This window comes from Telmatherina bonti (assembly GCF_933228915.1).
Source record: "Telmatherina bonti genome assembly, chromosome: 18".
Taxonomy (NCBI): Eukaryota; Metazoa; Chordata; class Actinopteri; order Atheriniformes; family Telmatherinidae; genus Telmatherina; species Telmatherina bonti.
This window is the reverse complement of record NC_136616.1, coordinates 9,057,580-9,075,635: the sequence shown is the minus strand read 5'-3', so window position 1 is coordinate 9,075,635 and position 18,056 is coordinate 9,057,580. Positions and strand designations below refer to the sequence as shown.

Genomic DNA, 18,056 nt, shown 5'->3' with positions numbered 1-18,056 from the left:
AGAAAGACAGATACAGAGACACATACAGAGAGACAGACACAAAGACAGATACAGAGGGACAGATACAGAGAGACAAATACGGAGAGACAGACACAGAGAGACAGATACAGAGAGACAGACACAGAGAGACAGACACAGAGAGACAGATACAGAGAGACAGACACAGGAAGACAGATACAGAGACACATACAGAGAGACAGACACAAAGACAGATACAGAGGGACAGATACAGAGAGACAAATACGGAGAGACAGACACAGAGAGACAGATACAGAGAGACAGACACAGAGACACAGACACAGAGAGACAGATACAGAGAGACAGACAGAGAGAGAGAGAATACGAGAGACAGATACAGAGAGAAAGTTACAGAGAGACAGATACAGAGACAGATACAGAGAGACAGACACAGAAAGACAGATACAGAGAGACAGATAAAGAGAGACAGATAAGTAGACAGATACAGAGAGACAGACACAGAAAGACAGATACAGAGAGACAGATACAGAAAGACAGTTACAGAGAGAAAGACACAGAGAGACAGATACAGAGACAGACACAGAGAGACAGATACAGAAAGACAGATACAGAGAGACAGACACAGAAAGACAGTTACAGAGAGACAGATACAGAGAGACAGATACAGAGAGAAAGACACAGAGAGACATATACATAGAGACAGTTACAGAGAGACAGATACAGAAAGACAGATTCAGAGAGACAGACACAGAAAGACAGTTACAGAGAGACAGATATAGAGAGACAGATACAGAGAGAAAGACACAGAGAGACATATACAGAGAGACAGACACAGAAAGACAGATATAGAGAGACAGACACAGAAAGACAAATAAAGAGAGACAGACACAGAGAGACAGACACAGAGAGACAGATATAGAGAGACAGACACAGAGAGACAGATACAGAGAGACAGACACAGAGAGACATATACAGAAAGACAGACACAGAGACAGATACAGAGAGACAGATACATAAAGACAGATACAGAGAGACAGACACAGAGAGACAGACACAGAAAGACAGATACAGAGACACATACAGAGAGACAGACACAAAGACAGATACAGAGGGACAGATACAGAGAGACAAATACGGAGAGACAGACACAGAGAGACAGATATAGAGAGACAGACACAGAGAGACAGATACAGAGAGACAGACACAGAGAGACAGATACAGAAAGACAGATACAGAGACACATACAGAGAGACAGACACAAAGACAGATACAGAGGGACAGATACAGAGAGACAAATACGGAGAGACAGACACAGAGAGACAGATACAGAGAGACAGACACAGAGAGACAGACACAGAGAGACAGATACAGAGAGACAGACACAGGAAGACAGATACAGAGACACATACAGAGAGACAGACACAAAGACAGATACAGAGGGACAGATACAGAGAGACAAATACGGAGAGACAGACACAGAGAGACAGATACAGAGAGACAGACACAGAGAGACAGACACAGAGAGACAGATACAGAGAGACAGACACAGAAAGACAGATACAGAGACACATACAGAGAGACAGACACAAAGACAGATACAGAGGGACAGATAAAGAGAGACAAATACGGAGAGACAGACACAGAGAGACAGATATAGAGAGACAGACACAGAGAGACAGATACAGAGAGACAGACACAGAGAGACAGATACAGATAGACAGACACAGAGACAGATACAGACAGACAGATACATGAAGACAGATACAGAGAGACAGACACAGAGAGACAGATGTAGAGAGAAAGATACAGAGAGACAGACACAGAGAGACAGATACAGAAAGACAGACACAGAGACAGATACAGAGAGAAAGACACAGAGAAAAAGATATAGAGAGACAGATACAGAGAGACAGACACAGAGACAGACACAGAGAGACCGACACAGAGACAGACACAGAGAGACAGATACAGAGACAGACACAGACTGAAAAATACAGAAAGACAGATACAGAGAGACAGACACAGAAAGACAGATACAGAGAGACAGACACAGAGAGACAGATACAGAGAGACAGATACAGAGAAACAAACACAGAGACAGAAACAGAGTGACAGATACACAGAGACAGACACAGAAAGACAGATACAGAGAGACAGATACAGAGAGACAGACAAACAGAGACAGATACAGAGAGACAGATACAGAAAGACAGACACATTAGAGAGAGATACAGAGAGACAGACACAGAGAGACAGATACAGAGAGACAGACACAGAAAGACAGATACAGAGACACATACAGAGAGACAGACACAGAAAGAAAGATACAGAGAGACAGATAAGGAGACAGATACAGAGAGACAGACACAGAAAGACAGATACAGAGAGACAGATACAGAAAGACAGTTACAGAGAGACAGACACAAACAGACAGATACAGAGACAGATACAGAGAGACAGACACAGAAAGACAGATACAGAGTGACAGATACAGAGAGACAGACACAGAGAGACAGATACAGAGAGACAGATACAGAGAGACAGACACAGAGACAGTCACAGAGAGACAGATACAGAGAGACAGACACAGAGACAGACACAGAGAGACAGACATAGAGAGACCGACACAGAGAGACAGACACAGAGACGGACACAGAGTGAAAGATACAGAGAGACAGACACAGAGAGACAGATACAGAGAGACAGACACAGAAAGACAGATATAGCGAGACAGATACAGAGAGACAGACACAGAAAGACAACTACAGAGAGACAGATACAAAGAGACAGATACAGAGAGACAGATATAGAGAGAAAGACACAGAGAGACAGACACAGAGAGACAGATACACAGAGACAGATACAGAAAGACATATACAGAGAGACAGACACAGAAAGACAGTTACAGAGAGACAGATATAGAGAGACAGATACAGAGAGACAGACACAGAGAGACAGATATAGAAAGACAGACACAGAGAGACAGATACAGAGAGACAGACACAGAGAGACAGATACAGAAAGACAGACACAGAGACAGATACAGAGAGACAGATACATAAAGACAGATACAGAGAGACAGACACAGAGAGACAGATACACAGAGACAGACACAGAAAGACAGATATAGAGAGACAGACACAGAGAGACAGACACAGAGAGACAGATACAGAGACAGACACAGAGAGACACATACAGAGAGAAAGACACAGAAAGATAGATATAGAGAGATAGATACAGAGAGACAGAAACAGAAAGACAGATACAGAGACAGATACAGAGAGACAGAGAAAGAGAGACAGATACAGAGAGACAGACACAGAAAGAAAGATACAGAGAGACAGATACAGAGAGACAGACACAGAGAGACAGACACAGAAAGACAGATACAGAGAGACAGACACAGAGAGACAGATACAGACACAGATACAGAGAGACAGACACAGAGAGACAGATAAAGAGAGACAGACACAGAAAGACAGATACAGAGAGACAGATACAGAGAGACAGACACAGAGAGACAGACACAGAAAGACAGTTACAGAGAGACAGACACAGAGAGACAGATACAGAGACAGACACAGAGAGACACATACAGAGAGACAGACACAGAAAGATAGATATAGACAGATAGATACAGAGAGACAGACACAGAAAGACAGATACAGAGACAGATACTGAGAGACAGAGACAGAGAGACAGATACAGACACAGATACAGAGAGACAGACACAGAGAGACAGATAAAGAGAGACAGACACAGAAAGACAGATACAGAGAGACAGATACAGAGAGACAGACACAGAGAGACAGACACAGAGAGACAGATACAGAGACAGATACAGAGAGACAGACACAGAGAGACAGATACAGAGAGACAGACACAGAAAGACAGATACAGAGAGACAGACACAGAAAGACAGATACAGAGACAGATACAGAGAGACAGACACAGAGAGACAGATACAGAGAGACAGACACAGAGAGACAGATACAGAGAGACAGACACAGAGAGACAGATACAGAGAGACAGATACAGAGAGACAAATACAGAGAGACAGACACAGAAAGACAGATACAGAGAGACAGATACAGAGAGAAAGATACAGAGAGACAGATAAGGAGACAGATACAGAGAGACAGATACAGAAAGACAGTTACAGAGAGACAGACACAAAGAGACAGATACAGAGACAGATACAGAGAGACAGACACAGAAAGACAGATACAGAGAGACAGACACAGAGAGACAGACACAGAAAGACAGACACAGAGAGACAAATAAAGAGAGACAGACACAGAAAGACAGATACAGAGAGAAAGTTACAGAGAGACAGATACAGAGACAGATACAGAGAGACAGACACAGAAAGACAGATACAGAGAGACAGATAAAGAGAGACAGATAAGTAGACAGATACAGAGAGACAGACACAGAAAGACAGATACAGAGAGACAGATACAGAAAGACAGTTACAGAGAGAAAGACACAGAGAGACAGATACAGAGACAGATACAGAGAGACAGATACAGAAAGACAGATACAGAGAGACAGACACAGAAAGACAGTTACAGAGAGACAGATACAGAGAGAAAGATACAGAGAGAAAGACACAGAGAGACATATACATAGAGACAGTTACAGAGAGACAGATACAGAAAGACAGATTCAGAGAGACAGACACAGAAAGACAGTTACAGAGAGACAGATATAGAGAGACAGATACAGAGAGAAAGACACAGAGAGACATATACAGAGAGACAGACACAGAAAGACAGATATAGAGAGACAGACACAGAAAGACAAATACAGAAAGACAGATACAGAGACACATACAGAGAGACAGACACAAAGACAGATACAGAGGGACAGATACAGAGAGACAAATACGGAGAGACAGACACAGAGAGACAGATACAGAGAGACAGACACAGAGAGACAGACACAGAGAGACAGATACAGAGCGACAGACACAGAAAGACAGATACAGAGACACATACAGAGAGACAGACACAAAGACAGATACAGAGGGACAGATACAGAGAGACAAATACGGAGAGACAGACACAGAGAGACAGATACAGAGAGACAGACACAGAGAGACAGACACAGAGAGACAGATACAGAGAGACAGACACAGAAAGACAGATACAGAGACACATACAGAGAGACAGACACAAAGACAGATACAGAGGGACAGATACAGAGAGACAAATACGGAGAGACAGACACAGAGAGACAGATACAGAGAGACAGACACAGAGAGACAGACACAGAGAGACAGATACAGAGAGACAGACACAGAAAGACAGATACAGAGACACATACAGAGAGACAGACACAAAGACAGATACAGAGGGACAGATAAAGAGAGACAAATACGGAGAGACAGACACAGAGAGACAGATATAGAGAGACAGACACAGAGAGACAGATACAGATAGACAGACACAGAGACAGATACAGACAGACAGATACATGAAGACAGATACAGAGAGACAGACACAGAGAGACAGATGTAGAGAGAAAGATACAGAGAGACAGACACAGAGAGACAGATACAGAAAGACAGACACAGAGACAGATACAGAGAGAAAGACACAGAGAAAAAGATATAGAGAGACAGATACAGAGAGACAGACACAGAGACAGACACAGAGAGACCGACACAGAGACAGACACAGAGAGACAGATACAGAGACAGACACAGACTGAAAAATACAGAAAGACAGATACAGAGAGACAGACACAGAAAGACAGATACAGAGAGACAGACACAGAGAGACAGATACAGAGAGACAGATACAGAGAAACAAACACAGAGACAGAAACAGAGTGACAGATACACAGAGACAGACACAGAAAGACAGATACAGAGAGACAGATACAGAGAGACAGACAAACAGAGACAGATACAGAGAGACAGATACAGAAAGACAGACACATTAGAGAGAGATACAGAGAGACAGACACAGAGAGACAGATACAGAGAGACAGACACAGAAAGACAGATACAGAGACACATACAGAGAGACAGACACAGAAAGAAAGATACAGAGAGACAGATACAGAGAGACAGATACAGAGAGACAGATAAGGAGACAGATACAGAGAGACAGACACAGAAAGACAGATACAGAGAGACAGATACAGAAAGACAGTTACAGAGAGACAGACACAAACAGACAGATACAGAGACAGATACAGAGAGACAGACACAGAAAGACAGATACAGAGAGACAGACACAGAGAGACAGACACAGAAAGACAGATACAGAGTGACAGATACAGAGAGACAGACACAGAGAGACAGATACAGAGAGACAGATACAGAGAGACAGACACAGAGACAGTCACAGAGAGACAGATACAGAGAGACAGACACAGAGACAGACACAGAGAGACAGACATAGAGAGACCGACACAGAGAGACAGACACAGAGACGGACACAGAGTGAAAGATACAGAGAGACAGACACAGAGAGACAGATACAGAGAGACAGACACAGAAAGACAGATATAGCGAGACAGATACAGAGAGACAGACACAGAAAGACAACTACAGAGAGACAGATACAAAGAGACAGATACAGAGAGACAGATATAGAGAGAAAGACACAGAGAGACAGACACAGAGAGACAGATACACAGAGACAGATACAGAAAGACAGATACAGAGAGACAGACACAGAAAGACAGTTACAGAGAGACAGATATAGAGAGACAGATACAGAGAGACAGACACAGAGAGACAGATATAGAAAGACAGACACAGAGAGACAGATACAGAGAGACAGACACAGAGAGACAGATACAGAAAGACAGACACAGAGAGACAGATACAGAGAGACAGATACATAAAGACAGATACAGAGAGACAGACACAGAGAGACAGATACACAGAGACAGACACAGAAAGACAGATATAGAGAGACAGACACAGAGAGACAGACACAGAGAGACAGATACAGAGACAGACACAGAGAGACACATACAGAGAGAAAGACACAGAAAGATAGATATAGAGAGATAAATACAGAGAGACAGACACAGAAAGACAGATACAGAGACAGATACAGAGAGACAGAGAAAGAGAGACAGATACAGAGAGACAGACACAGAAAGAAAGATACAGAGAGACAGATACAGAGAGACAGACACAGAGAGACAGACACAGAAAGACAGATACAGAGAGACAGACACAGAGAGACAGATACAGACACAGATACAGAGAGACAGACACAGAGAGACCGATAAAGAGAGACAGACACAGAAAGACAGATACAGAGAGACAGATACAGAGAGACAGACACAGAAAGACAGATACAGAGAGACAGATACAGAGAGACAGACACAGAGAGACAGACACAGAAAGACAGTTACAGAGAGACAGACACAGAGAGACCGATAAAGAGAGACAGACACAGAAAGACAGATACAGAGAGACAGATACAGAGAGACAGACACAGAGAGACAGACACAGAAAGACAGTTACAGAGAGACAGACACAGAGAGACAGATACAGAGACAGACACAGAGAGACACATACAGAGAGACAGACACAGAAAGATAGATATAGAGAGATAGATACAGAGAGACAGACACAGAAAGACAGATACAGAGACAGATACAGAGAGACAGAGAAAGAGAGACAGATACAGAGAGACAGACACAGAAAGACAGATACAGAGAGACAGATACAGAGAGACAGACACAGAGAGACAGACACAGAAAGACAGATACAGAGAGACAGATACAGAGAGACAGACACAGAGAGACAGACACAGAAAGACAGATAAAGAGAGACAGACACAGAGAGACAGACACAGAAAGACAGATACAGAGTGACAGATACAGAGAGACAGACACAGAGAGACAGATACAGAGAGACAGATACAGAGAGACAGACACAGAGACAGTCACAGAGAGACAGATACAGAGAGACAGACACAGAGACAGACACAGAGAGACAGACATAGAGAGACCGACACAGAGAGACAGACACAGAGACGGACACAGAGTGAAAGATACAGAGAGACAGACACAGAGAGACAGATACAGAGAGACAGACACAGAAAGACAGATATAGCGAGACAGATACAGAGAGACAGACACAGAAAGACAACTACAGAGAGACAGATACAAAGAGACAGATACAGAGAGACAGATATAGAGAGAAAGACACAGAGAGACAGACACAGAGAGACAGATACACAGAGACAGATACAGAAAGACAGATACAGAGAGACAGACACAGAAAGACAGTTACAGAGAGAAAGATATAGAGAGACAGATACAGAGAGACAGACACAGAGAGACAGATATAGAAAGACAGACACAGAGAGACAGATACAGAGAGACAGACACAGAGAGACAGATACAGAAAGACAGACACAGAGACAGATACAGAGAGACAGATACATAAAGACAGATACAGAGAGACAGACACAGAGAGACAGATACACAGAGACAGACACAGAAAGACAGATATAGAGAGACAGACACAGAGAGACAGACACAGAGAGACAGATACAGAGACAGACACAGAGAGACACATACAGAGAGAAAGACACAGAAAGATAGATATAGAGAGATAAATACAGAGAGACAGACACAGAAAGACAGATACAGAGACAGATACAGAGAGACAGAGAAAGAGAGACAGATACAGAGAGACAGACACAGAAAGAAAGATACAGAGAGACAGATACAGAGAGACAGACACAGAGAGACAGACACAGAAAGACAGATACAGAGAGACAGACACAGAGAGACAGATACAGACACAGATACAGAGAGACAGACACAGAGAGACCGATAAAGAGAGACAGACACAGAAAGACAGATACAGAGAGACAGATACAGAGAGACAGACACAGAGAGACAGACACAGAAAGACAGTTACAGAGAGACAGACACAGAGAGACAGATACAGAGACAGACACAGAGAGACACATACAGAGAGACAGACACAGAAAGATAGATATAGAGAGATAGATACAGAGAGACAGACACAGAAAGACAGATACAGAGACAGATACAGAGAGACAGAGAAAGAGAGACAGATACAGAGAGACAGACACAGAGAGACAGACACAGAAAGACAGATACAGAGAGACAGACACAGAGAGACAGATACAGACACAGATACAGAGAGACAGACACAGAGAGACAGATAAAGAGAGACAGACACAGAAAGACAGATACAGAGAGACAGATACAGAGAGACAGACACAGAGAGACAGACACAGAAAGACAGATACAGAGAGACAGACACAGAGAGACAGATACAGAGACAGATACAGAGAGACAGACACAGAGAGACAGATACAGAAAGACAGATACAGAGAGACAGATACAGAGACAGATACAGAGAGACAGACACAGAAAGACAGATACAGAGAGACAGATACAGAAAGACAGTTACAGAGAGACAGACACAGAGAGACAGATACAGAGACAGATACATAGAGACAGACACAGAAAGACAGATACAGAGAGACAGACACAGAGAGACAGATACAGAGACAGACACAGAGAGACAGATACAGAGAGACAGATACAGAGACAGACACAGAGAGACAGATACAGAGAGACAGACACAGAGAGACAGATACAGAGAGACAGACACAGAGAGACAGATACAGAGACAGACACAGAGAGACAGATATAGAGAGACAGACACAGAGAGACAGATACAGAGAGACAGACACAGAAAGACAGTTATAGAGAGACAGATATAGAGAGACAAATACAGAGAGACAGACACAGAGACACAGATACAGACAGACAGACACAGAAAGACAGATACAGAGAGACAGATACAGAGAGACAGACACAGAAAGACAAATACAGAGAGACAGATACAGAGAGACAGACACAGAGAGACAGATACAGAGAGACAGACACAGAGAGACAGATACAGAGAGACAGACACAGAGAGACAGATATCGAGAGACAGATACAGACACAGATACAGAGAGACAGACACAGAAAGACAGATACAGAGAGACAGATACAGAAAGACAGTTACAGAGAGACAGACACAGAGAGACAGATACAGAGACAGATACATAGAGACAGACACAGAAAGACAGATACAGAGAGACAGACACAGAGAGACAGATACAGAGACAGACACAGAGAGACAGATACAGAGAGACAGATACAGAGACAGACACAGAGAGACAGATACAGAGAGACAGACACAGAGAGACAGATACAGAGAGACAGACACAGAGAGACAGATACAGAGACAGACACAGAGAGACAGATATAGAGAGACAGACACAGAGAGACAGATACAGAGAGACAGACACAGAAAGACAGTTATAGAGAGACAGATATAGAGAGACAAATACAGAGAGACAGACACAGAGACACAGATACAGAGAGACAGACACAGAAAGACAGATATAGAGAGACAGATACAGAGAGACAGACACAGAAAGTAAGATACAGAGAGACAGATACAGAGAGACAGATACAGAGAGACAGACACAGAGAGACAGATACAGATAGACAGACACAGAGACAGTCACAGAGAGACAGATACAGAGAGACAGACACAGAGACAGATACAGAGAGACAGACACAGAGACAGATACAGAGAGACAGACACAGAGAGACAGATACAGAGAGACAGACACAGAGACAGTCACAGAGAGACAGATACAGAGAGACAGACACAGAGAGAGATACAGAGAGACAGACACAGAAAGACCGATACAGAGAGACAGACACAGAAAGACAGATACAGAGAGAAAGACACAGAAAGACAGTTACAGAGAGACAGACACAGAGAGACAGATACAGAGACAGATACAGAGAGACAGACACAGAAAGACAGATACAGAGAGACAGACACAGAAAAACAGTTACAGAGAGACAGATATAGAGAGACAAATACAGAGAGACAGACACAGAGAGAGAGACACAGAAAGACAGATATAGAGAGACAGATACAGAGAGACAGACACAGAAAGACAAATACAGAGAGACAGATACAGAGAGACAGACACAGAGAGACAGATACAGAGAGACAGACACAGAGAGAGAGATATAGAGAGACAGATATAGAGAGACAGATACAGAGAGACAGATATAGAGAGACAGACACAGAGAGACAGATACAGAGAGACAGACACAGAGAGACAGATACAGAGAGACAGACACAGAGAGAGAGATATAGAGAGACAGATATAGAGAGACAGATACAGAGACAGACACAGAGAGACAGATACAGAGAGACAGACACAGAGAGACAGATACAGAGAGACAGATACAGAGACAGACACAGAGAGACAGATACAGAGAGACAGACACAGAGAGACAGATACAGAGAGACAGACACAGAGAGACAGATATCGAGAGACAGACACAGAGAGACAGATACAGAGAGACAGATACAGAGACAGATACAGAGAGACAGATACAGAGAGACAGACACAGAGAGACAGATACAGAGAGACAGACACAGAGAGACAGATATCGAGAGACAGACACAGAGAGACAGACACAGAGAGACAGATACAGAGACAGACACAGAGAGACAGATACAGAGAGACAGACACAGAGAGACAGATACAGAGAGACAGATACTGAGACAGACACAGAGAGACAGACATAGAGAGACAGACACAGAGAGACAGACACAGAGACAGACACAGAGTGAAAGATACAGAGAGACAGACACAGAGAGACAGATACAGAGAGACAGACACAGAAAGACAGATATAGCGAGACAGATACAGAGAGACAGACACAGAAAGACAAATACAGAGAGACAGATACAAAGAGACAGATACAGAGAGACAGATATAGAGAGACAGACACAGAGAGACAGATACACAGAGACAGACACAGAGAGACAGATATAGAGAGACAGACACAGAGAGACAGACACAGAGACAGACACAGAGAGACAGATACAGAGACAGACACAGAGAGACACATACAGAGAGACAGACACAGAAAGATAGATATAGAGAGATAGATACAGAGAGACAGACACAGAAAGACAGATACAGAGACAGATACAGAGAGACAGAGAAAGAGAGACAGATATAGCGAGACAGATACAGAGAGACAGATACAGAGAGACAGATACAGAGAGACAGATACAAAGAGACAGATACAGAGAGACAGATATAGAGAGACAGACACAGAGAGACAGATACACAGAGACAGACACAGAGAGACAGATATAGAGAGACAGACACAGAGAGACAGACACAGAGACAGACACAGAGAGACAGATACAGAGACAGACACAGAGAGACACATACAGAGAGACAGACACAGAAAGATAGATATAGAGAGATAGATACAGAGAGACAGACACAGAAAGACAGATACAGAGACAGATACAGAGAGACAGAGAAAGAGAGACAGATACAGAGAGACAGACACAGAAAGACAGATACAGAGAGACAGATACAGAGAGACAGACACAGAGAGACAGACACAGAAAGACAGATACAGAGAGACAGACACAGAGAGACAGATAGAGACACAGATACAGAGAGACAGACACAGAGAGACAGATAAAGAGAGACAGACACAGAAAGACAGATACAGAGAGACAGATACAGAGAGACAGACACAGAGAGACAGACACAGAAAGACAGATACAGAGAGACAGACACAGAGAGACAGATACAGAGACAGACACAGAGAGACAGACACAGAAAGACAGATACAGAGAGACAGACACAGAAAGACAGATACAGAGAGACAGATACAGAAAGACAGATACAGAGAGACAGATACAGAAAGACAGATACAGAGAGACAGACACAGAAAGACAGATACAGAGAGACAGACACAGAGAGACAGATACAGAGACAGACACAGAGAGACAGATACAGAGAGACAGATACAGAGACAGACACAGAGAGACAGATACAGAGAGACAGACACAGAGAGACAGATACAGAGAGACAGACACAGAGAGACAGATACAGAGACAGACACAGAGAGACAGATACAGAGAGACAGATACAGAGACAGACACAGAGAGACAGATACAGAGAGACAGACACAGAGAGACAGATACAGAGAGACAGACACAGAAAGACAGATATAGCGAGACAGATACAGAGAGACAGACACAGAGAGACAGACACAGAGAGACAGATACAGAGACAGATACATAGAGACAGACACAGAAAGACAGATACAGAGAGACAGACACAGAGAGACAGATACAGAGACAGACACAGAGAGACAGATACAGAGAGACAGATACAGAGACAGACACAGAGAGACAGATACAGAGAGACAGACACAGAGAGACAGATACAGAGACAGACACAGAGAGACAGATATAGAGAGACAGACACAGAGAGACAGATACAGAGAGACAGACACAGAAAGACAGTTATAGAGAGACAGATATAGAGAGACAAATACAGAGACAGACACAGAGACACAGATACAGAGAGACAGACACAGAAAGACAGATATAGAGAGACAGACACAGAGAGACAGACACAGAAAGACAAATACAGAGAGACAGATACAGAGAGACAGATACAGAGAGACAGACACAGAGAGACAGATACAGAGAGACAGATACAGAGAGACAGACACAGAGACAGTCACAGAGAGACAGATACAGAGAGACAGACACAGAGACAGATACAGAGAGACAGACACAGAGACAGATACAGAGAGACAGACACAGAGAGACAGATACAGAGAGACAGACACAGAGACAGTCACAGAGAGACAGATACAGAGAGACAGACACAGAGACAGACACAGAGAGACAGATACAGAGAGACAGATACAGAGAGACAGACACAGAGACAGACACAGAGAGACAGATACAGAGTGACAGACACAGAGACAGATACAGAGAGACAGATACAGAGAGACAGACACAGAGTGATACAGAAAGACAGTTACAGAGAGACAGATACAGAGACAGATAAAGAGAGACAGACACAGAGACAGATAAAGAGAGACAGACACAGAGAGACAGTTACAGAGACAGATACAGAGAGACAGATACAGAGACAGATACAGAGAGACAGACACAGCGAGACAGACACAGAGAGACAGTTACAGAGACAGATACAGATAGACAGTTACAGAGAGACAGACACAGAGAGACAGTTACAGAGACAGATACAGAGAGACAGACACAGAGAGACAGTTACAGAGACAGATACAGATAGACAGTTACAGAGAGACAGACACAGAGAGACAGTTACAGAGACAGATACAGAGAGACAGACACAGAGAGACAGTTACAGAGACAGATACAGAGAGACAGATACAGAGAGACAGATTCAGAGACAGATACAGAGAGACAGACACAGAGAGACAATTACAGAGACAGACAGAGAGAGACAGTTACAGAGAGACAGACACAGAGAGACAGTTACAGAGACAGATACAGAGAGACAGTTACAGAGAGACAGACACAGAGAGACAGTTACAGAGACAGATACAGAGAGACAGATACAGAGAGACAGTTACAGAGAGACAGACACAGAAAGACAGACACAGAGAGATACAGAAAGACAGTTACAGAAGGACAGACACACTCACTCACAGTTTCCAGCTGCATGACCAGAAAGACATTTTTTATGCAACGTCATCATGTTCTGACAGGCTGTTCATGTTGGCTCTTACCTTTATCTTCACTTTACAGTTTCCCATTTCCAGACCCAGACGCTTTGCAGGTCAGTGGTGGAGTTGGACTTTACAGAGTTCCTTTCCAGTCATCTTGGCCCAGCTCAGATCATTTAACACCCCACCACCACCACCCATGCGGTACTTGTTAATACTCATCCCTACAGGAGGAGACCCCAGGGAAGACGCAGGACATGCTGGAGGGATTATGTCTCTTGGCTGAGCTGGGAAAATATCCGGATCCTCCAGGATGAGCTTGTAAATGATGTTGGGGAGAGGGAAACCTGGGCTTCCCTGCTTGAGCAGCTGCCCCGCGACCCGACTCCGAATACGACAATGGATGATGAAAGTAATGTACTCTTACTGTAAACGATGCTGCAACAAATCCTGTCCAGTTACATCAACAAAAAGTTGGTTCCAGTCTTTTAGGAGAAAATTAATGGATTTTAGGGAATTAAATTGTGAAAATGTTTTTTTTACCCTTTAACAACCTAAAAGACTGACTCACTTGTCTCTTGGTTTTCTATCCATGTCAGATGAGCTCACATGCAGGTGTTTCTGCCCAGTCAACACATGGCTTCTTATGTTTGTAAAACAGCATTGGGTTGCATTTATAGTTACGCAGGCTGTGTCCAGTAGCACGACAGTTGCTTCCTGAGTTCTCAAAGGTCAATACCACCCAACAGGGGTTGCTGAACTTTACCCAGAGGCAGGTATTCTATACTTTTAACAATAATATGTAAATGATTTGATATAAAAAACAACATAAATTCAAAAAAACCAACCTTTAAATATCTTTTGGCCGCTGTTACTCTTTTATTTGTTCATAATAAATTATGGACTGTTTTCAGTTCATTGAACTGTCAGTGTGATCATGAAAAAGATAATTATAGTTTTCAGAAGCAAAAAGTTTTCTTGGCAGATTTGGGAAAGAGAAAAAAATGAAAATACTATTTCACACAACTTAAATTTCATCCACAACCCCTTAGATTATCCAAATCTATCTTTTTTTGTAAATTTTATAACTTAGCATTATTAGTTTTACAGTTTAGCTTGGCTAAACAGTTTTATTTTTATAACTAAATAAAGATTATTATCAAAGTTAGCCGTAACAGGAGCGGGAGCAGTCAGTCCTCGAGGGCCACGCTGGCTCTAACATACCTGAGCCAAATTACATGGATCCAGCAGCCTCTACAGTTCTGCACAACAACTCATTATTTCAGTCAGGTCTGTTGGAGCAGGGATATATTGAAAATATGCAGAATTGTGGCCCTCAAGGTGAGTACCCCTGAACTAAGCTGAATTAGCTTTTGTATTATTTGCACTACTTCCAACTGGCTTCATGTCTTTTTTTCTATTCTTTCTTTTATTATTGCTAGATGAATAATTTAATTTTATTTTGATGAACCAGTTTTCCATGTTCTCCAGGATCTCTTTCCATTGATCTGAATATTTTATATACATATTTATATGAAAGACTTGACAATGAGGAGCGGGTAGATCAAACCATTTTATTCAGTTATTACAAATGAACAAGTCCTGGGGATTTCACAACACTTCTCCAGGGTGCGGTCAACATGCTCACTTCTTGCAAAAGCGACCGTGGGCTGCACAGGTGAGAGCAGCTACCATCACCACAAACTCATTGAAGTCCACCTCAGAGTCACCGTTAAAATCCAGACCCTGCATCAGCTTGTCCATTTCACCTTGGTTCTTCGCTCCCTGCGTGAACAAAGAAAGTCCAGTCGGGGATGTGGGTTACAGAACATCAAACCAGGAATACTTCAGATAAATATATTAACCTTCACATGTTTTTACTCAGAAATGGCCTTAATTTAAGAATCGTTTGTCAAACATAAAACCTGATTTTATCAAACACCCAAATTAGCACATTTATGAAGTTTAATCTTCCAAGTACCATAAATGTGTAGATTATATAAACATGTAATTAAATGCTAAAACTGTGCACAGTACCTTGAGCAGCGCAGGCAACTCCTTCTCCAGCAAAGTCTTCAGCTCAGCTTTGGTCAGCGTGTCCTTCTTTCCTTCGCTTCCTGCATATTGATCAAAAGTTTTAATCAGGAGGCACATGGCTGTCTCAAGCTGACTCATGGTTGCTGGTTGGTTTATTTGATGGTGGAAAGACTGGACAAGCAGATGGAGCAGTGGATATGTGGGGATTGAACAAAGAGAACCCCACTGGCGGCTTTTATATTATGCTCCGTGTTTATAATGGGCGGTGGCTCCACCTGCGTAGGCAGGTCAACAACCTGCTTCAGCCTTAAAATGCCCATTGTACAGAGTCTCAAATGGCTATTTTAGTCACATACTTCTTGTTTCAAGGTGAAGCCCTTTAATTCCTCCTTTCATACTTCAACAAATCCTTTAAGTTTTAGACGTTCAGTCAGACCAGTTTTACTGGTTTTATCAGTTTAATGCCTGTCTTTAAAGTTGAGCTGTACAGCCACTCTACTATGGTTTTGATACTGTTGTTTTCATCAAGATTTTAGTCTAAAAACCAGAGAAGGCTTGAATTGACAGAATCAGAACTAACAAATCAAAGTTACACTCCAACAAGCAGACAACCTACCAAGAAGACATCCAGAATTTATCCAAGAAACTAAGGTCCAAGACTGAGAGGCTAAAACCCAAAGTTGATCCTGATGGTTGGCTCTCCTTATATCATGCCAGCCCAACTCAAGCTCCATGTCTAAGCATCCACCATCCACCTCTTTCATCTGAGGTAACCTGCTTCACCAACACAACCTGTATTAGTGTATTGTCGCAATGGCCCTGTGTATTGGCCTGGTTCTATATATATATATATATATATATATATATATATATATATATATATATATATATATATATATATATATATATATATATATATATATATATATATATTTTCACACACCGATACCTCTTGATTTCAGCTCTCAGTTGCCAGTGTAATGGTTGTCTTGGTTTTTCGTCCATGCTTCATAGTTTTGTTTAAACCTTGTTCCTGCACCAGTCTGTCTCCTCCCCTTCAGTCTGTTTTTGAGTCCTCAACACCACCATTTGCAACAGTGTGTGTAAGACAGAGTAGTGGAAGTATGACTGTGTGTTTCCTGAATTGTTCTAACCTGAGTGTGTGATGGCTTGTGTTTGTAACTTTTCAGAAAATGTTGTAGAATATACTTTTTGTTATTTGTTGTATGAGAAATGCTTAATAAATAACACTTTATGATTAACGTAACTACAAAGGGGATTGACTAGGATGTGTAAAGCCAGAAGCTTAATCATAATGAATCTTAAATGTTCTGAGCAACCTGGGAATAAGACACTGTGGTGGCTGATTTTATTTTTACACATATATGATAGTGAAACAAGGTTGAACCCATTCTAATGTGGTTGATGGCTGTCTATACTTCTGCTTTAGGGTGGACACA

General features: G+C 42.5%; 1 protein-coding gene across 1 annotated transcript; it reads right to left on the bottom strand.

Annotated features, from left to right (window-relative positions):
- Positions 1 to 16,203: 16,203 nt before the first annotated feature.
- On the bottom strand, positions 16,204 to 16,734 carry LOC306768930 (protein S100-P-like; the record flags this gene model as incomplete). The annotated part of the gene is made up of 2 exons (XM_079257409.1): positions 16,204 to 16,344; positions 16,597 to 16,734. The coding sequence occupies 2 exons, from the start codon at positions 16,732 to 16,734 to the stop codon at positions 16,204 to 16,206; spliced, it is 279 nt and encodes a 92-aa protein (XP_079113535.1).
- Positions 16,735 to 18,056: the final 1,322 nt, after the last annotated feature.